The 26,378-nt window shown below is 35.4% G+C and overlaps 2 protein-coding genes across 2 annotated transcripts; one reads left to right on the plus strand and one right to left on the minus strand.

The window, feature by feature from the left end:
- Positions 1–1,370: 1,370 nt before the first annotated feature.
- On the plus strand, positions 1,371–8,900 carry LOC111876246 (exocyst complex component SEC3A). The gene is made up of 25 exons (XM_052769120.1): positions 1,371–1,709; positions 3,558–3,628; positions 3,768–3,848; positions 3,946–4,013; positions 4,089–4,191; positions 4,281–4,432; positions 4,983–5,100; positions 5,195–5,299; positions 5,380–5,481; positions 5,571–5,708; positions 5,791–5,919; positions 6,034–6,114; positions 6,189–6,263; positions 6,347–6,520; positions 6,603–6,750; positions 6,843–6,901; positions 6,989–7,159; positions 7,236–7,315; positions 7,401–7,482; positions 7,604–7,701; positions 7,778–7,886; positions 7,978–8,046; positions 8,236–8,301; positions 8,390–8,479; positions 8,597–8,900. The coding sequence occupies exons 1-25, from the start codon at positions 1,532–1,534 to the stop codon at positions 8,705–8,707; spliced, it is 2,658 nt and encodes an 885-aa protein (XP_052625080.1). The 5' UTR covers positions 1,371–1,531; the 3' UTR covers positions 8,708–8,900.
- A 4,401-nt stretch (positions 8,901–13,301) lies between these two features.
- Positions 13,302–15,521, minus strand: LOC111876245 (mediator of RNA polymerase II transcription subunit 18). The gene is made up of 6 exons (XM_023872781.3): positions 15,367–15,521; positions 15,071–15,144; positions 14,409–14,508; positions 14,221–14,278; positions 13,779–14,135; positions 13,302–13,514 (listed from the first exon to the last, which is right to left on the minus strand). The coding sequence occupies exons 2-6, from the start codon at positions 15,104–15,106 to the stop codon at positions 13,412–13,414; spliced, it is 654 nt and encodes a 217-aa protein (XP_023728549.1). The 5' UTR covers positions 15,107–15,144; positions 15,367–15,521; the 3' UTR covers positions 13,302–13,411.
- Between the last annotated feature and the right edge of the window lie 10,857 nt (positions 15,522–26,378).

The following is a 26,378-nucleotide window of genomic DNA, read 5'->3' on the forward strand; positions in this document are numbered from 1 at the left end:
GTATATGGAGAATCCCAATTTGACCGGGCAACTTTGTCTCCAACAAAATTTACATCAATCTCACTATATTTCATATGTTGATATTGGAGTCAGATTGTTGGAGAGATACTACACTCAGGTTATCATAGTCGCCAGTGGTGGCTTTCTTGAGAGGGAAATAAAGTTTGTGGAGAAGGTTACATAGGCACCATGTCTCGACTACGACATTAGCCACGCCTCAATACTTAGTATTGACACTACAGCGGGATACAATAGTTTGTCGTTTTGACTGACTAAGATAAATTGTTATCTTCAAGAAATCATACATGGTCGAGTGGTAGAGTTGTAGGCCAAAGTATATAGTATTGTGAGCATAGCGCAAAATACATTTGAGATCATTCAATCAAGCGAGGCTCCTGCAGATCATGCATGTATAGACATATATGTCAGATGACATATAAAATAGTTGATATAGTGAACATGATATACTACCAATAAGGTTGCAATATAAACCCGGATATTAAGCAAATTCCCGATGTGGTCAAGCTTAGACTACGTGTCTGTGGGTATTTTGCAACTTAGGTTACAGTTCAACATGTTTGCCCGTAAAAGCAATTCAAGGAGCTAGTTTACTTAGATAAAACTTGTCCGTCTTTATCATTGTCGCTGATATAACAAGTCATTGAGATTAATCATGGTAAACTTGTTTGAAAGCGATAAGATCGGTGGATGATACGGTGAGAACAATGTCATCAATGTACAGAAGTAAGTAAGCCAACGTATCATCTCTTTGAAAATGAAATGTGAGGAATTATATTTCCTATGAACAAATCTCATGGTAGTAATCAAGGTTTTAAAAAGCTCGTTATGATTCTAATGTTTGTATTTGATGTCACGTTTTCACAAAATGTCGTTTTAAGTCATACATATATATAAAAATAAATGATAGTAGAATATATATATATATATATATATATATATATATATATATATATATATATATATATATATATATAATACAAAATTTCCGTCTTAAATCACGTTTTACCAACGACGTGCTTCGTAATGACCCGTAAAAACTTGAGACTTAACAATTTCTGTCAAGTTCACGCCTAACTTTATTTAGAACCATGGTTGTAATATATTTTACAAACCATTAAAAAACGATGAATAAAATAAATATGTGTTAGAATTATGAAAAACTTTCAACACAGTAATCAACTCCCAACTTATTCGTAAATGGTATGTTTCATTTTGGCATTTTTCATTTATTTGTATTAAATTGGAAAAGGTTTGTATTTTTATTATTATTATTTTTTGGCCGATACTAGAATTTAGGCTAAAGAACTGAACCATGTATATCTTCTGATTTCAACAAAGACGACTTCTAAAATAAAAAGAAAAAAAATTTGACTAAAACTGAATTTCATGAGATTAGTAAAAGGTAAAATCTTCTTCAATCGTCAAGTCCCAAACTGTAGAACAAAGTTCATTTATCTTGCTCCGAGATCTGGTCATCATCTTCCGTAAGAGGAGAGGTAAGCAGGAAGAAATGGCGAAATCGAGCGCCGATGATCTGGAGCTCCGGCGAGCCTGCGAAGCTGCAATTGAGGGCACCAGCCAGAAGGTTGTACTGTCGATCCGCGTCGCAAAAAGCCGTGGTGTTTGGGGTAAGACGGGCAAAATCGGCAAAGGTCAGATGGCTAAGCCTAGGGTTCTTGCAATCTCCAGTAAGCTTTCTCTTCATATCTCTATTTGTTTTCCTTTTTCTTTACTTTTTGTTTCAATCACCGGTTGCTAACATTAATAATCTGTTTGGGACGATGTGGTGCCGGTTTCTATATTGTAGTGTTTATTAGTTCAGCTGATGATTTACTTAGCCAATTGGTTGTTTTTGCCACTTGATGCACTTGATACTTTTCGAGAACTTGTGGATCTTTAATTGAACTTAGGAATTTTGTTAATGGCGCTAATTGAGCAATTCAGTGGTGCCACTACAGTTATTTGATTCTAGAGGTGTAAGCATAAGAATTCAAGAAAATACGCTGTACTGATTAGAGCAGAAAAGCTAATTACATAGTCGTTGGTGAAGTCAGGATTGAGGTAGATAACATAAACATGTTAAAAATGATGGAATTTATCTAGAAAAGAGTTGTCTGCCTTGGGCTTAGTGATAGAGAGAACAGTCCAATGAAGAAACTAAAAATGAAGGATAAATCACCATAAAGATCAATGTATTTCCAATCGAGCTAACAATGCAAATATCTTGTGCATTTTAAACAACTATGATGATTTTTAATATATGATTGTCCAAAGACTCCATATGTGGCATATCATACATGTTATGTGACAATGTGGCATGCCATTTTGGGTTTGAGAGCCTTATTGTTCTAAATTAGAAAAACAAAAGTTATGAGGCCTAACAATAATAAAACAAGAAAACTCTAGAGGAAGATGATGAACAGCCTCATACTGCCACCATCCTTTGTGTCACACTACCTCATCTACCCAATCCCTGCCACCATAGACAGAGAAACACATGCACTTTTTGGCTGGATAATTACAAACTTGTCAAACTGGCTATAAAAAACTAATACAATGGAAACTTGTGAATAACGAATAAATGGTGGTCATTTTGGTAATTAATACAAAAATGGACTAAAAAGTGATTAAGCAGAACAAAAGCTAGATAAATAGATTGAAGGTTTTAATGTTTTATGCTTATCATGTTGATTTGAAGTAGAATGGTATTAAATTACTTTAGAAACAAAGTGAAGTAGGGAATGCAATTAGACTATTAACAACAACAAGAACGTACACAGTAACAACTAGATACCATTTATCTCAAGGTCATCATTGATCCTACATTTTTATATGTTTTTGCGTTCATAGTAAAAGAAGTTACCATACTACACATGATCAGGCCATATAATAGAGGCTCATTCTGCTGATTAAGATCATCAAATATAAAGCTGTTAATTTTACATAGGTAATCTTTATAAGTGACAATATGATAAAGAAAAACATTAGTTACTACTTACTACATGTAGTCATCTTTGTTGTTACAACTTACAATGGTAGTGAGTAGTGACCATGATCAATTACTCAGTGGTTAGCTAGATCTTCCTATAATGCCCCTTTTTTGTATTTTCTAGAAACTGATGTATGTCCTAATGGCATAATTACAAGTATCTGATATAAATAACTATAAGATTCCTATATTTTCCTTTTTTTGGGGAACTACCATGATAAACTTACTTATACATAAGTCAATAAGTCAAGTTATATAATAAGAATCATAGACTATGTAAGACAGTTATGAAGATTTAGCAAATGATAAGGTCAAGGTCAAAGTCATACACATCAATTTGCTTTTTAACGTACAACGTAAGTTTTTATAGAATTTGATTTAAAATAATAAATGTATAAATATACTGAATAGAAACATAAACAATGATATAGATTTTTAAATATTTACTGGTTCCTATCATCTTCCTACTCTCCAAGTTGATTGCATGACCACAAAATAATAGTCATTTTGTGTAGTTTGGTCATTTAACTATTTGTGGTTAATGCAGCAAAAGAAAAAGCTCAACAAACTAAGGCTTTTCTCCATGTCTTAAAGTATTCAAATGGAGGAGTCCTTGAGGTACATAACACACTTTTCCTTCTTCCTCTCAATCTTGTTCTACCTAAATCCATGGACACAAATTTCATTTACAGGATAAGTTATTTGGTTTTGTTGCTTGAAATGTAATTTTTATTTTTATTTCTGAAACTGTGTTTAGCCTGCAAAATTATACAAGCTGAAGCATCTTTCAAAGGTGGAGGTTTTAACTAACGACCCTAGTGGATGCACTTTTATGCTGGTAATTCTTCTTTAATACCAAATTAATCCATCACATTACATTACATAATCTTCTCTTTAAATTCCTTAATTGACTTCATCTTTTTTTTTTTTTCTAGGGTTTTGATAATCTTAGAAGCCAGAGTGTTGCCCCTCCTCAATGGACCATGCGAAACATAGACGACAGGTATTCTTCCCTCAACCATAATACCAAAAAAAAATTAAAAATCTATAAATTCTAATGTATTTTTTAATATTTTAGGAACCGTTTGTTGCTCTATATATTAAACATATGTAAAGATGTGTTGGGCCGATTACCAAAAGTTGTGGGTATTGATGTAGTGGAGATGGCTCTTTGGGCCAAGGTATTTTTTTTTTTTTTACTTTTGATATTCATAATTTGCTTTATCTTCTATTACTACATATAATGTAGCTTTTTTTCATACTTGTATAGGAAAATACACCTGTAGCCCCTAAGAAGAGAAACATTGAAGATGGGCCCACCACAGAAGCAGATGTGGTTTCAGAAAGTGACATGAAGGTTACAGTTGAAAAAGAACTTGTGTCTCAAGCAGAAGAAGAGGACATGGAGGCTCTTTTAGGCGTGTGCGTATACTATATTACTATTATACATCTTTTGTCCCTGAGTATATCTGATTTTTGCAATTTTGGTCACCAAAAGATTTTTCTTGCAGTTGTGGTCCTTATTTGTGGTTTTGGTAACGTTTTCGGTCCCGTTCCAAGTAAAATAACTATATTTTTTACTCCAAAATTGGAAAAATCAGTTATAATCGGGGACCAAAAACGTTATAAGAACCTCAAATAAGGATCAAAATTGCAAGAGAAAACTTTTTGGGACCAAAATTGCAAAAATTAGATATACTAAGCAACAAAAATAATTTACTCTTATTAAGTTTGCACCATTTACCTTTTTCCCACTTGAAAAAAAAAAGAAGGCTGCATAATATATAGAGTAAATTACAAAAATGGTCCCTGTGGTATAGTGATTTCACAAGTTCGGTCCAGCTTTCTATTTCGTTACATGGGCAATCATTGTGGTGTTCGTTTGTTGCAAGTTTGCTTCCTACCATGAACTCTGTTAAAAATCAGATGCTACTTTTTTTTTATATGACCATTTTGCCCCTTGTGTTTCCAGATATGTGATGGGTATTGGGGAAGCGGAAGCCTTTTCTGAACGTTTGAAACGTGAACTTCATGCTTTGGAAGCAGCAAATGTACATGCCATTTTGGAAAGCGAGCCTTTGGTAGATGAGGTAAAAAAAACCTTTAACTATTTTAAAAAAAAGTTTAAAATTTTCACAATTTCTACCATTTTTTTATTATAGTTTTATTCTTGTTGTCTTGCAGGTTTTGCAGGGGCTTGAGGCAGCCTCAGTCTGTGTTGATGACATGGATGAATGGCTTGGGATTTTTAATGTTAAACTTAGACATATGCGAGAGGACATTGAATCAGTATGCATATATTTATTTTATTTTTCTTTTTAAAAAAATATGAAAATACTTAAAAAGTTATAAATTGTTTAATGTTTCAGATAGAAACACGAAATAACCAGCTGGAAATGCAGTCAGTAAATAATAAAGCTTTAATTGAGGAACTGGATAAGCTTCTTGAGAGACTACGTATACCTTCAGAGGTTGGTTATTAATCTGAAATTATATATATTATTTTTTTAAAAAAATTATATTATAATAAGTCTAATAATTGTATCTATCTTTATTCCAGTTTGCAGCATGTTTGACAGGTGGCTCATTCGATGAAGCCCGCATGCTTCAAAATATTGAAGCATGCGAATGGTTAACAGGCGCTTTACGTGGCCTTGAGCCACCTATTTTGGATCCAAGCTTTGCAAATATTAGAGCGGTATTTATTATTTAAATATATTTTTGTCTTTTTCTTTTTCTTTCAATATTCCCATATGTTTTTTTTATAATATGTCCTACAGGTCAGGGATAAGAAGACAGAACTTGACAAATTAAAAACCACTTTTGTTCGAAGAGCTTCCGAGTTTTTAAGAAACTATTTTGCTAGTTTGGTTGATTTTATGATAAGTGATAAAAGTTACTTCTCTCAGGTTTGACAAATTAAAAAAGAAAAAAAAACTACTTTTTCTTATTTATTTGATAAATGTTTAAGGAATTGGAATCAAGAACATTGAATTTTGGTGTTTTGACTTTTGATTGAACAGCGGGGGCAACTAAAGAGGCCGGATCATGCGGATCTCAGATTCAAATGCAGGACTTACGCTCGCCTCTTGCAACACTTGAAGGTCAATATTTTTTTAAAAGAATATTTTATTTAAAAAAAAATTGTGTTAAAATTTTGTTTATTTATTATTTGCAGAGTCTTGACAAAAATTGTTTAGGTCCTTTGAGGAAAGCTTATTGTAGCTCTCTTAATCTGCTTTTACGGCGTGAGGTAAGATCCACTAATAAATATAATACGTATTCAGACAGAAAATTTTAAATAGATATTAAAAAGTTAAAAAATATTTTTTCTAGGCACGTGAATTTGCTAATGAGCTTAGAGCAAGTACAAAAGCATCAAGAAATCCAACTGTTTGGCTCGAAGGTTCAACTGGCTCAAATCAAAATGTAAACAATGCAGATACTTCCACTGTTTCAGAAGCTTATGCCAAAATGCTCACCATATTTATCCCACTCCTTGTTGATGAGGTTATTAATATAATTCTTCTTCATTTTTTTTTGTTTATTTTATAACAAAGTTTCTAAATTGATTTATTCATTTCGTTTACAGAGTTCGTTTTTTTCACACTTCATGTGCTTTGGAGTTTCTGCACTCGCTCAACCAGGAAGTCCTGCAAATGGCAATAAATCCAACGAGGACGATTTAGGCATTATGGACATCGATGATAACGATGACAGCAACAATAACAACAACAAAAGTAAAAATAAAAAACAAAAAAGTTCAATTCATTTCCATTTTTCCACCTAATTTATATACTATTGTTGACCTTTTATATTTGAAATCTTGTAGGTATATCAGAGCTAGGGGCACTAAACGAGTCACTTCGTGATTTGCTTGATGGAATCCAAGTACTTAATCTTTCCTTTTAATAATTTTTCTTTTTTTTGTTCAGTTTAAGGTTTTTGTTATTTTAATTATATTTTGATTTTTTTCAGGAGGATTTTTATGCTGTTGTTGATTGGGCATACAAGATTGATCCTTTGAGATGCATATCAATGCATGGAATAACAGAAAGATATATTTCTGGTCAAAAAGCAGATGCAGCAGGATATGTTCGCCTCTTGCTTGATGCTTTAGAAGAAAGAATCACTGCACAATTTACACGCGTAAGTTTGACTTTTATGTTGACCATTTTAAAATTTTAGGATCCACCTCTAAAGTTTTTTCACTTGTAATATATAGTTTGTAGATGAAGCTTGTCACCAAATAGAAAGAAACGAAAGAAATGTCAGACAAATGGGTGTTTTGTCCTACATTCCCAGGTAAAAAACATATTTTTTTTTTTTAAAATACAATTCCAATTGGGTACTAAATTATAATAATAATTATTATTATTATTTTGTGTAGATTTGCGACACTTGCTACACGCATGGAACAGTATATCCAGGGGCAGTCTAGGGATTTGGTTGATCAAGCATACATTAAGTTTGTAAGTATTTAAAGATAGACCTCTTATAATTTTATTTTAGAATATTGACTTTTTTAATATATATATATATATATATATATATATATATATATATATATATATATATATATATGTTTGGTAGATTGGGGTGATGTTTGCAACTCTGGACAAGATTGCTCAGACAGATCCAAAATATGCTGATATTATACTTTTGGAGAACTATGCTGCATTCCAAAATAGGTAAAATGGTAATTTTAAGATATTATGATTATACAGTAAATTACGATATTAACCTTGTGTTTGACTTGACTTACAGTTTGTATGACCTGGCAAATGTAGTGCCGACTTTAGCAAAATTCTATCATCAAGCAAGTGAATCTTATGAACAAGCTTGCACACGTCATATCAGTGTCATTATATATTATGTAAGTAAACTGAATTTACTTTTATTTAAATTGAAACTGAAATTTTTTTACTTTTAGTAATTGTATTTGACTATTTTATAAAATTTTGCAGCAATTTGAGCGACTTTTCCAGTTTGCTAGAAGAATAGAAGATTTGATGTACACTATCACACCTGAAGAGGTTAGTTAGTGCTTGATAGATTGCTCTGCAAATACTTTAATTATTCTTTCTGAAAGTAATTTTTATTTCTATAGTTGGGGTAGATTTTTCAAAGTATAATGTCCTTCCTATTAATAATAATAAAAATAAAAATAAAAGTACAATGCCTTGATAAGAATAAAAAAAAATGATGTATTGGTGAATACATAGATTCCTTTCCAGCTTGGACTGTCAAAAATGGATCTTCGGAAGGTGGTGAAATCAAGTTTATCAGGAGTAAGTAATTAATATTTACATGATAATATATATTGTTTAGTTTTACTTTTATTAGTAAAAAAAATTGAGGTTTTTTGCATGCACGCAGGTGGACAAGCACATTGGTGCAATGTATAAAAAGCTTCAGAAAAATTTGACCTCCGAGGAATTATTACCATCATTATGGGATAAATGCAAGGTAGTTATTTCACCTTTCTTGAATTTTTACTAAAATAAATGGGTGCTTTAAAATCTGATGAAATGAAATGAAATGATATGATGATTGACTTATATAATTAATTTGTTATACTCGCAGAAAGAATTCTTGGACAAGTATGAGAGCTTTGCTCAACTTGTGGCCAAGATTTACCCGAGTGAAACCATTCCATCTGTTACTGAAATGAGAGACCTTTTGGCAACTATGTAAATTTGTGTCTTCCCCTTGTTTGTAAGTTCAGTTTTATTGTAACGCATCATTTTCAAGGTTTTTTGTTTTTTTCTTTTTTTTTTTTGTTGTACTTATTGGATTTTGATTATACATACAAAACATGGTGGTTTAAGGCTTAATGTTGTAAAAAAATCAGCCAATGATCTAAGAACTTCACGTTAGTCTCTCACAAGTTGTTTTTACTATTAAAAGTCTTCTTTAACATTATTTTTTACTTCAGCCATATGAAAATTATAAATGTATTTCTAAAATTTTTCTCAAGATTCAAGAACTTTCAAGAGGTATTAAGAAGGTGGTGGAATGGCATATAGTATTAAAGGGTTGTGTAGAATTTTCCTTTTAATAGTCTATAAGATGGTTTATTCATTTACTTGGCTCCTTGTATCACATGGGGACTCAAGTATATATATAGGGCGTTGGCTTTGTTTGTAAATCAGTCCTCAATTCTTTTACTTCTTTCTTGTAAACGTTCTTAGAGTAATACAAGTCTAAGAAAATAATTTTATGACTGCGTATGACTTAGTTAGTCTATAACTAGAGGCAGGGATGGTCCATTGGTTTTCCATGTCCAGGGTGATGCAGAAAAAACAATGCCCCTATGTTCTTAGAGTACTATAGTGAGCCTATGTAAAAAACAATAAAGTGAAACTAAAAAACATCAACAACTCCAAATGCTCAAATGCAAGACCAAAAAACAAACAAACAAACAAATTAAACTGCAACCAAGTTTAAGTGTGAGAAAAAACATCAAAACCCCAATAGGTTGGGCAAAAAACATTAACAACTTTGTATATAGTAGAGTCAAAACACACAGGAACTTAAGGGGGCGTATATACCAATGAACTTGTCCAAACCACCTAAAATGGCAATACACTTTGACAGCTACAATCCTACTTCATGAATTTATTTAGAATTTAACTAATACAGGAAGCCTACATCAATTTGAGCTGCCGAAGGCAAAACCAAAAGCTATATCGAAGCCAAAATCAATGATAACCCCCACCAGCTATATTAAAAATAGCTTGATTGCAATAAATGAATTTTTTTTGTTAATAGATAATAAACACAACTAGGGCACTCGGGTTACATCACATGTGCTACTTAGAAAGTTTCTATATGCCCCATTATCCATGGAAATCTTTGAACTTACACCACCTCTCAAATCTCCCAACAATGCCTCATGAATCACAAAAACAGAACACAACTAACTCTATAAGACTATAAATGTATATATGAAGCTAACCATAAAAACTTTGAAGTTCTACCTAAGCAACCCATAAAAATCAAACCTAAAAGCAATAGATTTTGAACTCAAATATAGAACAACTCGAGACTGGTCGTACTCCAGCAAGCCTTTCTACTACTGTAATCATCCTTCAACAGCCCACAATAAACAATCCACCTCCTGAAACAAACAACAATCAAACTCATTCAGAAATCTAACACAAATTGGAAATTAACTTGAGAAAAAAAGAATCAAAATATGAGTCGAAGTCTCCAATTCAGAAATTGAAAACCTCGAAAAAAAATCAAACTCAGAATACAAGGAAGGGTAAGCAATCGAACTCAGACCATAACCACCACACACACACTGGACAATGAACACAAATCGGGTCTCCCAATCGTCATTGGTTATGCAGTAGGTTTTAAAGAGAACTAGAGAAATTAAAATAGGAATGAAATATAATGAAAAACGTACCCAATCGATTATCGATTAGAGACTTCTCGATCTTTGCGTTTTTCTAGACGTCGGCAGATTTGGCGATTACGTTTTCATTTGGCGCCCACACTCTTATATTTCGTAGATATGATGCCTCCAAGACACGAGACGCCGATATATCAACATTGGACCAGTTAATGGACTAAATATTAGGCCGAACTCATATATACACTATCACTTATTGGATTAAATTTATGTCCACTATTTTTCTGTGCTGCCCTGGGCCATAGCCCAACTCGCCCATGTATTAGGTCGGGCCTGACTAGAGAGGATATAAATATTAAACATACGGGGGATAAAGATAATGGTTGAGGGATATGTGGACTCTAGTAACAACTCTTGGTTTGTATAAGAGAATATAAACATTATAACAGTCTTACTCTAAATTTTGCTTATGATAACAGTCTTGGTTTGGATAATAGTTTTTTTTTTCTATTTTGAATGTATGACTTAATCACAGAAAGAGGGACAAGGGAAAACACGATCAAATCGATTGAATGTAGGTTATTCGGTGTAGAAAGAAAAATACGATTAAAAAATGACTTTTCAATTTCGGGTCGGGTATTTAGAACCGAATAAGCCCTTATTTGGGTAACCCGGACCAAATAATCTGAGAACCGAATAAGCTAATATAGATACCCGAGAACCAAATCGAAGTGCTTATTTAGGCCTAATTCGGTTCAGTTCATGTTTCCGGGACAAATTCTCATCCTTACTTGTGAATACTCACTAGACAAAATGATCGATACTCACTCCAACTACTTACCCTCTATTTATAATATCCCTATACCGACCTAACTAAGAAAATAACCAAACTGCCCCTGGTTAGCTACTTTATGGCATACTTGTCACTTACTTCCTAACCTTTAACACAAGTGTACCAATTTTTTAGTTCTCGAGTTTATGTTTTCAAGCCCTAAATTGTTTTTCACATTGGTATAAAATTTATTTTACTTATTCATTGTGTTATGATGTTTGTCTTTTCAAGCCAAAAGAACTTAGTTTTTATAACTTTACATGGAATCATATAGACCATCCTAAATGTGGCTCTCTAATTGATTGTGAACATTGTATTGAATTAACTCGCATACCCAAATATATATATATATATATATATATATATATATATATATATATATATATATATATATATATATATATATATATATATATATATATATATATAAAGCTTGTGCTTGTGCACATGTATGTGTGGTGACAATGGTATATCTTCTCACTATGGTTGTGTTTGGCACGGAGCTTTTGGAAGCGTTTAGGAGCTTCTAGCTTTTAGCTTTTGACAAAACGCTCTAGTTTAAACAAAAAGTTTCGTTTGGCAGTACGAACGTTTAGCTTTTAGTTTAAACAAAACGTTTCAAATCTAAAAGCTTCTTCATGTAGCGTTTAACAAAACGCTATTGAACTTTAGAAATCAATTTTCCTAATTACCCTTAAAAATATATTTATATATTTATTTGTTTATAATCAATTTTCGTTTTATATAATTTTATATATTTCAAAAGTTTCCAACTACTTTTGCCAAACACTCATATAACAAATAAAAGCTACAACTTCCGCTACCAGCTACCCGCTACATGCTACCCGCTACCAGCTACCTGCTAACCGCTTCCAGCTAACAACTACTTTTGTCAAACACGCCATATATCTTCATTTTCCTTGTGTGTGTGATGTTTTACCTCTTGAGATTTTACTGCATGTATGTTTAGTGCAAACAATGACAATGTACTTTATTTATTATTTTAATGCATGTATGTTTAGTGCAAACAATGACAATGTACTTTATTTATTTGTTATAGCATTCTACTTATCTTGACTACCTTCCTGTTTTGATCTATATTTTCTATTAGTGGGTTCTCAGGCTGAACAGTGTCGTGATATTTTTGCCTACGAAAATTTGGTGCCACATAGGCGCCACATGAGTTTTACCATTCTTGCTAGGGTGTGTATGGGGCGGTTTGGTTCGGTTATTGGCCAAAGCCGAACCGTAACCATTATGATTGGTTAATGCATTTTTGTAGCCATTGGGTATGGTTAATATTGGTTATGGTTAATGGTTTTTTTCGGTTAACAGTTTTGGTTAATGGTTAATATTGGTTAACCATAATGTTCAAAACAATATAAATGGCGAAGGTATAGTGGCATAAAAAATGAAAAGAAAATTAGAGATTCCTTGACCCCAATGTTTGTAACCTAACTTATACTAATAGAATAAAATATGTACCTTTGATACTCGGAGTGAGATAACATATAGTCACATTCAAAATAAAAAACATTCAATAAAAATATAAAACATTAAAAAATTGACATTAATAATTTCATATATTGATAATTGGTATTAACATTAAAATAAAGTCAAACATTCATATACGTTCAATTCGATTAAATCAAAAACTATAAAATAAAATAGCCAAACATTCATATTATGTGTTATTTGGAATTCTTACATAGAAGAAGAAGCTGAAATTCTTACACAGAAGAAGGTGAGCAATTACACTACAATGTGAGAGCTTTATTAAAAACCTTCATTATTTTTGTTAACCGGTTGTGGAACATACTTTCCTCTTTCTACCAATATGGCAATGTACTTTATTTTTTACCCATAATAACAATGTAGTTTCATTCTTTTTACCTATATAACAGCATTTATTGAGCATAATAGCATCAATAATTTAACTCGAAACTTAAATATACTTTTAGCATCTCTTAATCCGTTCCTTTTTTTTAGATTTATCCTTTTTAATCCGTTACTAATAGACTATAACTCAGATCAACACAAAAGACGTTTTGTCTATAAAAAAAAGTATTCCCAGATTTCGACATGAATTAGCAAAGTAAAGGGAAATATAAGCTGCCTTTAACCTTCTATTAAAATATAACATTACATACAAAATCATCAAGAATTAGGCCTTAAAAGACACATCTTTTGTTTTCTCTTATTTTGCCTACATAATTGTAGTTCCACCATATGACATGAGAGATGCAGCTGCTGCTGCAGCTGTTGGAACAACTCCTGTTGAAACACCAGGTTTTGACAAATGCAGCAACCTGAAAAAAAAAATTATATAACAAATTCATCACCAATAAATAATTTTATCTTTTAACATTTATAAAAAAACAATAAAACCACCAAAACCAATTATCTCACATCTTTCATGGTTTTCAAGATTCCAACTATGGGAATTTCTTTTTGACTTAATGCAAAGTAAATCAGGGAAATGAGGATTTTCCCACTAAGTCCTACCATTTTATGAATTTGCCCTCGTTTAATTTTGATCACTTAATGGAAAAATTAAAAAAGAAAAGACTTACGGAGCAAGATATTCACAAAATGATGAGACTGAAGCTGCAACTTCACTGTAATTTTCAGCTGAAGCAGGTGCAGTGACTTCCACTAATTGAATGCCAGGTGTCACAGGAACAGCCTCATCAGTGGCATGTAATTTTAGCATCTTATTAACAGATGAAACTGTAACAGCTATTTGAGCACCCCTTTGAAAATGGAAAGCAAATCCTACTCTCAACAGCTCATGATCTAATTTATAACCCAATAAGTAAAACAATCGAAGCACATTTTTGCTCACTTTGCTTTCCACCATTGTCCTCACAAGAACTGATATTTGATCAGCACCTGCACCCCTCATTGAACCCCCCACATGTCTAACAGTCCTATAATAAATAAAAAAATCCCATTTTTGTAACTATGAAAAAGTTTATAAAAAAGGAAATTTTTTAAGTTTTTTTTATTTATTACCAAGTGGGCTCAGGCTGCTCAAGATCACATAAAAGTCGAACCTCTGATGCTTCAGAACCTATATGATTGATTGATTATGAACATTGAAATGAGAAGTGGAATAATATGTAATCTTTGGCATACTTATGAGGTCAAGATTTAAAGAAATGTAAAAAAAAAAGGTCTTTTTTTGTTACATACAAACCGACCTAGATTGGGGCCACTTTTAAGGCATAATTCATGAATCCTTAAGCGTTCCCTGTGAACACCACAGAGGCCTTGAAGAAGAATCTCAAGGGCTTCAACATGCTGCAAAAGAAAATCCATGTGTGAAAATATTATCTTTTTTTCTTTTTCTTTTCAAGAGTTTGTGGAAAAATCATTATCACAAAAAATAGTCACAGTTACAGATATATTGATGGATATACACCTCTCCTTGCTCTTTGACATTGTTGTTCCTTGGAACAATGAAGTTACTGAATTAATTTATGTTTAGGAAAATATACCTCTAACATAGAAAAGTTGAATTCTTTACAATAAAAAGTGTCAACAGAACATGTATATTGAAGGAAATGAAATCAAGAAGAATCATTTCTATAATTCTATTTCTATAATTCTATTTAATCATTTTCACATTCAACAGTTCAGTGGGCATTGAACTCCAAATTCATTGTATGCTAACTTGGCATTCCACCTCAATTGTGGATTTAGGTAAGGAATATCAAAGGCTCATATTACGCCAATGTGGTACTGCTTAATAAGCACGGTTACGGTTAAATATATGAGGGTAGTTGGATAAAGAATTTCGATCGTTATTGTAGTTCAAGAGAAGAATGTATAATCAGGTGTTATTTGCATAAACAATAATAACCTGTGTTTCTATGATTCCTTGAACCACGCACTCCATTGGCACTTTGCTTCAACAGGTATACCAGTTTAGTTTACCTGTAAAATTGATTGAAAGAAGATAAAATTTTAGCCTCCGCATAGGTCGATTTCATGTGTCAATACGTTAAAATACCAGCGGAACGAGGTGACGTTCCGGAATTTCGATTCCCAAAATTGGGATCAGAGAATTCATTTCATATACAGAACCAAACAAATTCCCAATTCCAAATCTTGAATTCTACGATTCCAGTCACTATTAATAAAGCGGAATATACTTACCTGAAACGATGGAGGGGTTAAATTCTGCAGTTTGATTGGTGCTGCTGAGAGAATAACAGAAAGAAAGGGTTTGTGTGTTTGTGAGAATGGGAGAATTTGGGGAAGATTCAAATATTTACTTTCAGGTCCGGAAGTAATTTATGTGTACGTCGAAGCCCACCCTTCAAAAAAAAAAAGATTAATGTAATATATATATATATATATATATATATATATATATATATATATATATATATATATATATATATATATATATATATATATATATATATATATATATATATTAAGATTGTGAAAATTTTCAACAGTAAAATTGTTGAAATTTGTCCAACAATCGTCCCTCTTCTTTCCTTCCTTATATTTTTGCCGATTTCTATGATTTGTAGAGGGTGTTTTGTAATTTTTTTTCAGCGTGTCTTTACGTTGTTTATTGCTTCATTTTGTCGGTCGCACGTGTCAATCGATGGCCACTACTTCCTACTCCTAACACGGTGTCCTCCACCGTTTCTATTCCCCAATAACATTACTCCACCACATCTCCCGACCACCAACGTCTCCACACCTGAACACTAGATGCTTTCAAGCGTCCTCATCGATTGTGCTTCCCACCCCACCGCTTCTCTTCTATTTCTTCACCGAATCCTTTTTTTCCTTCATCCACCGCCATTCAATTCAGTCCCTGTCACTTCCTCCGATCTCCATCTATGTCTGACTACCATCAACAAAAGGGGAACAACGGTCACTAGGTCGATTGTCTCCACCGTAGAGAAACCCTCTTCGTTGTTGAACGAAGCAAAATCATAGAGAACTGTTCATTCGTTCCTTTCAACCTCCGTATTGCAGCGATTGAGATCAATTTTTCCAATTTCTAAAATCAAACACACACAAACACATCAATTTCAGTAAGTCAATCCTTTTCCATTTGGTAATTATTTTGTATTACTTTGGGAAATTTTCCATACTTTATTCACCCACAGCTCCATTCACCGCTGACTTCTGATTTCAGACGAAACCCAGTTCGATTACACAATGATTCGAACTTCCACCGCTTCCAGCTTAGCTGTTCCAAAATACATGAGAGGGACGATAGATCTACATTATCTCTGATTTCATTTTCCAGCTTAAAATTGATCACAAACGATCTATGTAGAACAGGTTAGCTTATTGTTCTACATATTAAATTGTATTTTGTCTGCTGATTTGAATTCAAAATTAGGTCCTTGCACAAAGAAATTGTGTCTTCAGGTGGAGTTTGAAAGATTGCACGCCAGGTGTTCGATGAAAGTACCCAAATATGTCAACCGTGTTGTTGGGTTCAAGAACAACCTTAGTGTTGTCTACAAACGAAAGAGACTTTGTATATGTATCAAGTGTTGTCTGGCTAGACCATGTTTATAAATATGATTTTTGTTGCTTTATTTTTAGAACGATTATCACATTTTCTTCTTTAGCAGATGTATATATAAGTCTTTTTTTTTCTCATATTAGGATACGCCACGAAAAAGTAACTCCATTAATGAATTCACTTTGTTAATTTATTAATTTAATTTTGTTCGTGGCGTCTCATTCAAATCATGTCTGCTTCAGTGTAACGTCCCAAAATTCAAGACTAAAAATTTCTTTTAATAAAATATTACTTAAAGTAAAATCATCATTTCAAAACATAACAGAGTATTCGTTTTCAAAACACATGTTCATTATCAGAGTAAAACATTCTCAGGTTGACTAATCTATGGTGTGTGTCATGCGATCATCCCGAGCTCCATTATCCGCTACCGGAAGCACCTGAAACCAAAACTGAAAACCGTAAGCACGAAGCTTAGTGAGTTCCCCAGATACCACATACCATACAAACCATTCATAGCTAAGTACCATACGTAACCGACTTATCCATAATCAAGTAAGGTGCTATGTGTCAAACATAGTCTTGCCTAGGGGTGTCGAACGGGTAAAATTTTCGGGTTTCGGGTAGAACGGGTATTTCCTTAAGAAAATAATACCCGATACCCGACCTATATTGTAATTCGGGTTTTCGGGTTTCAGGTATTCGGGTTTGAGGCCGGGTCAGGTAATTATCGGGTATACCCAAAAATTTCTTAAATAACACTTATTGATAATTTTTTTTATACATGTTGGTTGGTTTAATAAAGAATCAGGTAGGAAAATACTCCATACAATTAACAAGTACATATATAATAACAATACAAATCATTATAATATGTTATGTACTTTTTTAAATTCCATTCCGTGCGAAAGTGAGAAACTGAGAATTGTGATGACGGTTCAGGACTTCAGCTTCAACGTCGTATTCCCTTTGCAAGTTTGCGTCAACTGTCGAGTCGTCGTTCATAAGAAGGAAACGAAGGGTTTTGTTTTATTTGAAGTGTGCGTACGTGATTGCATTGTATATTTGGTATTATTTAAAAAACGAATTCGGGTATACCTGAAAATAAATATCCATACCTAAAACCCAACCTATATTATTATCAGGTTAACCTATTACCCGAATGTTCATACCCGTTATCCGTTCTACCCGACCCATTCTACCCGAATTCAAAACGGGTCGGGTGGGTAGAACGGGTTTCAGGTTTTTTCGACAGGCCTAGTCTTGCCATTATGCCACGGGCCGCGCGTGGTCTTCCTGGTCAAGCCTGGGCCGCTCCCTGGGTCTTACAGACAAGTGCCAAGGGCCACTCCCTGGCCTTACAGACATGTGCCAAGGGTCACCCCTGGTCTTTTATGCAAGTATCACAAAGACAACCGTACATACTACTCTACTTAGCTAAACAGCATACAGTGTGCCAGAAGCCACCTCCTGGTCTTTCATATATAATATCATACAATACGCTAGGAGCCACCTCCTGGTCTTTCATACATATTGCCTAGGGCTAACCCCCGGGTCTTCCTATCATCCATAATAACATACTGTGTGCCAGGAGCCGCCCCTGGTATTTCATGCATATTGCCTAGGGCTAACCCCCGGGTCTTCCTACCATACATAATAACATACTGTGTGCCAGGAACCGCCCCTGGTCTTTCATGCATATTCTAAATGGACCGGCATTGGTGCCTTAGACCCATACAAACAGTGAGGAGACTCGCCTCGCACTGCTAAACTCTACTGATACTCCTCTGGCTGCTGACCGACATCTCTCTGAACTCCTGCTCCACTAGCTCCCCGAGCTACCAATATCAATGCAACACTTAGTCTAACTATCCCCCGAAAGTCAACTAAGTCAACTCTGGTCAAGGTCAAAGTCAACCTTCCAGGTCAACCCTACTCGCCGAGTTACCCTATTGACTCGCCGAGTTTATATGTTCAGAGTCCTCCTCTTAGCGACTCGACTCGCTGAGTCAGTCCATGACTCGCCGAGTCTACCGATTACCGAGTCCTGACCTGTCCAACTCACCGAGTCTCCATTCGACTCACTGTTTCGAGTCTCAACTCGAAGGGTTTGGGGTTTCGCGACCTGACTCGTCGAGTCCAAGACAATCTTCATCCAATTCGCCGAGTTGTTCTTCCAACTCGCCGAGTTCATGCCCAACTTCATCCGACTCGACGAGCTGTTCATCCCACTTGTCGAGTTCCTCCTCATCTTCAAGCTACTCGCCGAGTCCACTCAAAGGACTCCCCGAGTCCAACCGGTCCTTCATACATGCAGAGGACTTTTGAGTCATGCAGGGACTCAAATCTGTAGATCTACCCTTCCCAAGCCTATTCCTCACGTAAAGTTGCAAACTTTACGTGTAGAGAAGGAGATCTAAGCAAAATACACCATAAACTAGGGTTTAAGGCAAGGAGGCTCCATAATCAACTCAAAGGCTGCTGCTTTATGCTTCTCAAGACCATAATATGCTTAGATCTGAAGTAGCAACTTCAGATATGGCTTCTAACTCAAAATAATAACATTATGGCTAAAAAGCCCCAACAACCACACATAGATCTAGGTGCAAAAAGGGTCCAGGAACTAGTTTATTACCTCCAAATGCTCAGAATGAACTCACAATCCCATATCTATAGTCCCTTCTTGCTCCTCCAAGTTCCTTCTTCCTTCTCCAAGCTTTAATGCACCTTCCAAGGCAACAAATGGCTCAATCAAAGGATATGACGGCTAGGGTTTGGTATCCAGGGCTAAAGAGGCAGTAAGGAACCCTAGGAAGAAGATTAAGACGTTTATATAGGCTCTAAGTCCCGAATTTAGGGTTTTCCATGCACAGGCAAGACTCGCCGAGTCGGTCACTTACTCCTCGACCCGGATCCCGCTCGGACTCGCCGAGTCGCCCCTAAAAATTAGGGTTTTCTTTCCTTTCTTGGCCTCCAAAACTTTGGGTGTTACAACTCTCCCCCACTTAAACTAAACTTCGTCCTCGAAGTTTGCCATGGTCCACTGCCTGCGATCTGCTTTCAAAACCCGCCAGTTATCCCAACACCAGCTGCCTACCTTCACTGGTCTTCCACCTGGTCATTTTGACTAACACAAATCCTTGCGGATAATTATTTCGGGTCAACTCTGACCCTGATCATTCTGGAAACACAACTTACTCAGCCGACAACCTTCTGGTACTCTCCGAGTACTGCAACTGGACCCATAGGGATTCACCCCTTCTTTCCTCACGCGATTCCATTGCCTTCCCAAGGCGATGCCCCAAAACAACTATCTCCCCTGCCACTGTGAAGATCCTATCTTCACCAATCCATTACTCCCGCTACTTCCAGTACGGGTCATTATCGCCAGTATCCACTGGGCATTCTTTCTACTATAATTGGTGTCGAGCACCCCACGACCAACTATCTGAATTTCACCATAGACTGCTTACCAGCACTGCTACTGGCTGGAAATTTCTGCTATTCCTTATCTGCCTCCCGGATGAACTGAGGCCACCCTGGTCCCTACCAATCTACCAATATCTGGATTACCGGCTCCCACCGGTCGCTAGCCCCAACTCAACTCCTAGTCGCTCCCAGCGACTTTCAAAGAAACTTCACCAATAACCGCTCAATCCATTCTGCCACTAAATCATACACTTGATACATTCGCTCTAACGAATAGGGACCGATGAATGCTACGGGCCGCCCTGTAGTCTTACAACACTTCTATGCTGTCAACCAACCAAAGCTACGGGCCGCCCCGCAGTCTTGCTAAACCAGTGATATGGGCCACACCGTAGCCTAACCCTACTCTCATACGATTGTTGCGGGCTGCACCGCAGTCTTGCAAATCTAATGCTACGGGCCACACCGCAGTCTTACTAATCTAATGCTACGAGCCACACCGCAGTCTTACTAAACCAGTGCTATGGGCCACACCGTAGCCTAACCATACTCTCATACGATTGTTGCGGGCCGCACCGCAGTCTTGCTAATCTAATGCTACGGGCCACACCGCAGTCTTACTAATCTAATGCTACGGGCCACACCGCAGTCTTACTAATCATCCTCACATACGATTGCTATGGACCACACCGCAGTCTTAATATACTTCTCTTATTATTTAGCCACTGGTGAATGCTACGGCCATCCGGTAGTCTGACAACACCTTTCCACACCGACTAGCTGCTAGTGGATGCTACGACTAACCCATAGTTGGTCATACAGCACAATCGAGTACTCCCAAGTGGTACTCATGTCCCAAATGGAACTCCCAACCGATTCCTATGTAATCCGCGACCAGAAATTTCGAGAATGAGGTCTCACAATTGGCAAGTTTTCCCAACTTCCAATCATACAGTCACCTGAGCCGTCTTTCTTCCTAACAGGAGAGCGAAACTTACCCTAGTTTCAAAACCCCTTCTACTCCCATAACCTGATTGTTTCTCCCCCACTTAGCCTCAGCTAAGTCTTTACTGCCTGCGAAAACCCGAAGATTTCCATTCCTTCCTTCCTTACACGATAGGCATGATAACCACCATCGCCCTATCCCTGCTAGCGATCCGCCTCTAGCCCACTCCAACTACCGTATGATTACCGAATACTAGATGAACACCTCCCGCATCCCTGATGCTAAAAAAAAATCCTCTAAGCTCTGACTACTGTCCTTATAGTCTGAATAACTGGGCACAAACTCCTTGGTGATAAGCCACTTTCCTTGATGCTTCCGAAAGCCATCCCGAACGCCCAGATTAGAACCATCAAACCCTGATGACGGTGGCTGACCACTCCCCAAACCATTTTCAACCGTAACCGAGATGATACTGGACACTTCGAACCTGAAGTGAAAGATGACCTACTCTAGCTACTAATAGCTCCTGATATGCAATTGGCATATGACAATTCCAAAATACAATCCAAATACAAGCAGAGAGACAATCTTCATCCAATTCGCCGAGTCCAAGACAATCTTCATCCAATTCGCCGAGTTGTTCTTCCAACTCGCCGAGTTCATGCCCAACTTCATCCGACTCGACGAGCTGTTCATCCCACTTGTCGAGTTCCTCCTCATCTTCAAGCTACTCGTCGAGTCCACTCAAAGGACTCGCCGAGTCCATCCGGTCCTTCATACATGCAGAGGACTTTTGAGTCATGCAGGGACTCAAATCTGTAGATCTACCCTTCCCAAGCCTATTCCTCACGTAAAGTTGCAAACTTTATGTGTAGAGAAGGAGATCTAAGCAAAATACACCATAAACTAGGGTTTAAGGCAAGGAGGCTCCATAATCAACTCAAGGGCTGCTACTTTATGCTTCTCAAGACCATAATATGCTTAGATCTGAAGTAGCAACTTCAGATCTGGCTTCTAACTCAAAATAATAACATTATGGCTAAAAAGCCCCAACAACCACACATAGATCTAGGTGCAAAAAGGGTCCAAGAACTAGTTTATTACCTCCAAATGCTCAGAATGAACTCACAATCCCAGATCTATAGTCCCTTCTTGCTCCTCCAAGTTCCTTCTTCCTTCTCCAAGCTTTAATGCACCTTCCAAGGCAACAAATGGCTCAATCAAAGGATATGACGGCTAGGGTTTGGTATCCAGGGCTAAAGAGGCAGTAAGGAACCCTAGGAAGAAGATTAAGACGTTTATATAGGCTCCAAGTCCCGAATTTAGGGTTTTCCACGCACAGGCCAGACTCGCCGAGTCACCTTGGCCGACTCGCCGAGTCGGTCACTTACTCCTCGACCCAGATCCCGCTCGGACTCGCCGAGTTCCTCCTTGGACTCGCCGAGTCGCCCCGAAAAATTAGGGTTTTCTTTCCTTTCTTGGCCTCCAAAACTTTGGGTGTTACATTCAGTGAGAAGATCGACCCAGATTCGATGAAGAAGGTGGCTGAAAGTTCAATTTTCCGGTCAATGTTGATGTGGTTGTTGGTGAAACCACTGTTAATCTCGACCTTTGGGATATTGCAGGTAATTATTTCTATTACCTCTTTTCCGATTCAAATAGGTTACGTGATTATTGCAGAAACGCTTGGACGAAATTGATGCATTTCGAGTTGCTGATAGTCATAATTGATGATTTACTTATGAAAATTGTGATAGATTAACAATACTAAAGGTGTAAATTGATGAAGAATTAGGTCAGGAGGATTATAATAGACTGAGACCACTGAGTTACAGAGGAACAGATGTCTTTTTATTGCCTTTCTCTCTTATCAGCAGACCCAATTATGAAAACATTTCATTTTCTTAGACGATGAAACAACTGCTCAAAGTTGATATAAAGATTTGAAGTCTTTTATTGTTGGGTAGATATGTACCATCTTTCTGTGATTCTGATTCTTCATAACTTCATATGGTTTTCACCTAGATTGAAATTTTGTGTAAAACAGGTCAACGTCTATGGAGAAGAAGGGGCGCCAATACTACTCGATTCCAGATGAAAAAATCCGTGACAAACAATTGGAATAGTGCGTTAATAATATAATTATGGTATATCTATTTTTATGACGATTATACCCCTCTGCCATTAACATCTAACATGTGGATAACCACATTGAAATATTACGTTGTAGAAGGAATTAGAATCGAATTCAGTTTTTTTAACCGAATCAAACAAGAGGTACATCTCCATTTTCCTGCATAATAAGTTGAATGAAAGAAGGGATAATAGAGACATTAATATCAGAAAACAAGGTATTCACTCAGTATTTCACACAATATTTTTTTCAAAATTTATGTGTTTGTATTTTCTTGATTTATATTTTATCAGGCGTTGCATTCTGAAGTCGGGATGTTAGTAGTTACTGTTAAGAAAATTCAAGATACTATGACACGTATGGAGGAAGATGTCAGAGAAAATGTTGATTATAATCACTTAATATTCAATTTTATAAAATTATAAATTCATCAACAATTTATAAAATTTGTCCATTTCATTGCAGGATAGAGCCGCTTTGCCTTTAATGGTGGCAAACCAAGAAAAAAATGCAGCAAATTCTCATCACAATGATTCTAGGGCAACTGTATCAGAGGCAAGTAGAATACTCCATATCTTATTATAGATTTTCATGACCATTTTATCCATTTAGCTATTGAAATGTTGTTTTTAAGGAATACATGCAGGAAATAGCAATATGCTTTCATTTATTTGTGTATTACAATTTACAGCATCCTACTTTCAATTATTTTCTTATTAATCAATGTATTTTAAAAAGATTCAAAAAATACAGGATTGTAGTTTTAATTTGTGAAAAGATGTATCCAATTATAGAAATTAAAAGTGTTTCACATTTTGGATTACATTGCTATGATTGGGTATATTCTCAAAGTATAAGGTTGTAATTGGGAGAATGAAAGTGATTATTATGTATGATTCTCACAAATCTTAAAACTCTAATTTTAATATGTTATTACAACAGGTAGATTCAGAATGCTCAACCACACAAGGAGGAATTTGTACATAATGGAGAACCAACATACATTGTATCGGTTGAATGTGATGAATGATTTGTTACATCCACCGGCATTTCCAGCTTCCGTTGAATCCAGGTTCCGATCGAATCCTCTCTACTTCTCCCTTTTCTCATGATCTCCAGAAAAAGTCTGACATGGGTACTGTGTCTGAGAAACTTCAGCCTCCATGAACCTCAATTGGTGTCCCAATCAGATTCATCACAAGTTGCTGGATCGGATAAGGGCTAAATGTGATGAACATCATCTTAAATTTGAATTTTTTTTACAGATGTCCTCAAGCAAACTTCAGATGACGAATCAAGAAACAAGAAAGATGACCACTTAAAACTTTTCAACCTACCTTGCTTTTCTTTGCTTAATGACCAGGTTACTATCTCTCTTAAGATTTCATAGAATTGACCTCAATTTTAGCCTTTTTGTTGTTAGAATTGAAAGAAATTCAACAACTTTTTATAACTGAAAACTTGGAATTTAGTACTAATTTCACCTTACATCCAACAAGTTTTTATTACTGAAAAGGAAGCCAAAAAGAAACTCAAGGTATGGAATGGAATCATTGATTCCATTAGAATGAAGTTAATGGTAGTGTGTCGGTTATGTAGAGGACATTTAATATTTCTCAACATTATTACATTCAACAGGCATGAGAATGGTATTTTGGTGTTTTAGTCAAAAAATAATAAGCTGTTTGGGATTGGATATTCCTCAAACAGAAAGAAACATGTATTATGCTTTTATTGTAGTACCCAAAACATTTGACAATCAAGGTAATCATGTCTTTTACTTTTGTTTTGACTTTTTTTTTTAAATTTATCATTATGGTTTAAACCAAAAAAAGTACAATTTATGATTATATTTTTTTCAAAAATCAAGGAAATGAGGGTTTAAGACCTGCTGATATATATATATATATATATATATATATATATATATATATATATATATATATATATATATATATAAGCAAGTTTTATCATTTTGTAATGAAACCTATTTGATTTGCAGGTAAAATCAACTTCTCACATCATCTTTGTACGGATTCTGAATGATCGATTGGTTCGTCCGATATAATTCCCCTTTCTAAAGCATCTGTTTAATACTACACTGTAAAATCCGTTGTTTTGCGATAAAATAGATTTGTCTACACATGATGTTCTTTGGCCGTTTTTTACATTCTCTCTTAGCTAAGCTGTAGAATATCAGTGATTTATGAGCCTCTTAATCTATATTTTTTGTATTGAATGTCTTATTAGGTGGATGAGGAGTTTCACAAGTCTAATCACTCTTGGAATTTTACCAGACAAAGACATTAGGGCTTGATACATAAACATTTGTTGGTCTTGATATGAATCGGATTTCTCTACATACATCACGACTTTCATTTAAAACTACATGGATTTAAGATTGTATTTTCATTGTTTCTGAAAATCTATTCAAATATAGCATTCTACTACTTTTGGTAGCATGATCTATCATTACATTTCCATTCATCCGATTGATAGAAAATTACACAGAATAGCAACATACTTTAATTTGGATACCAATTTATGCAACGTACTTCATTATTTGTCTCACAAAACGAACACATTCCGCCCTACGCAACACGCGGGTAACCCCTCTAGTTATTATTATTTTTATTATTACTAACAGTGGCGGCGAATGAAAAACCGTTTTCATATCGTACCCGTCCAATATTTTCAACTTTTAATCTGGACCCTTATAATTCCTTGTTTACGGTTATTTTGATTCCACCTCTGGAGTCTCCCACGACCTCCCCCTAATTTTGCAACCTCCGTGGCTCCGTCAACATCGATCCCTTCCCATGTTCTTCAACCGCCATCAAGATCGATGTCAAACTTCTAACCTCCTAACAGTTGATTACATCGATCTCTTCACACGACTTTCGCATGTAAGGATCTTTTGTTATGATTTTTCATAGTTTTTCCCTCCTAGACTCAGAATCAGTGTGTTGATTCATCCTCTTCTTAATCTCATCATACTTTCGTAGTTCATTCAATTTTATGATGTAATGTTCTCTCTAGGAGCCATTTTGATTTTTTGGCAATGAAGCTCTTCATCCAGGTAGTCCCACCAAGATCCTTAAGATTTCAAGTTCCTCTCTTATCTTTGTTACATTGATTTTTTCGTGGTTTTAAAGGAT

Source organism: Lactuca sativa, chromosome 1, assembly GCF_002870075.4.
Source record: "Lactuca sativa cultivar Salinas chromosome 1, Lsat_Salinas_v11, whole genome shotgun sequence".
NCBI lineage: Eukaryota > Viridiplantae > Streptophyta > Magnoliopsida > Asterales > Asteraceae > Lactuca > Lactuca sativa.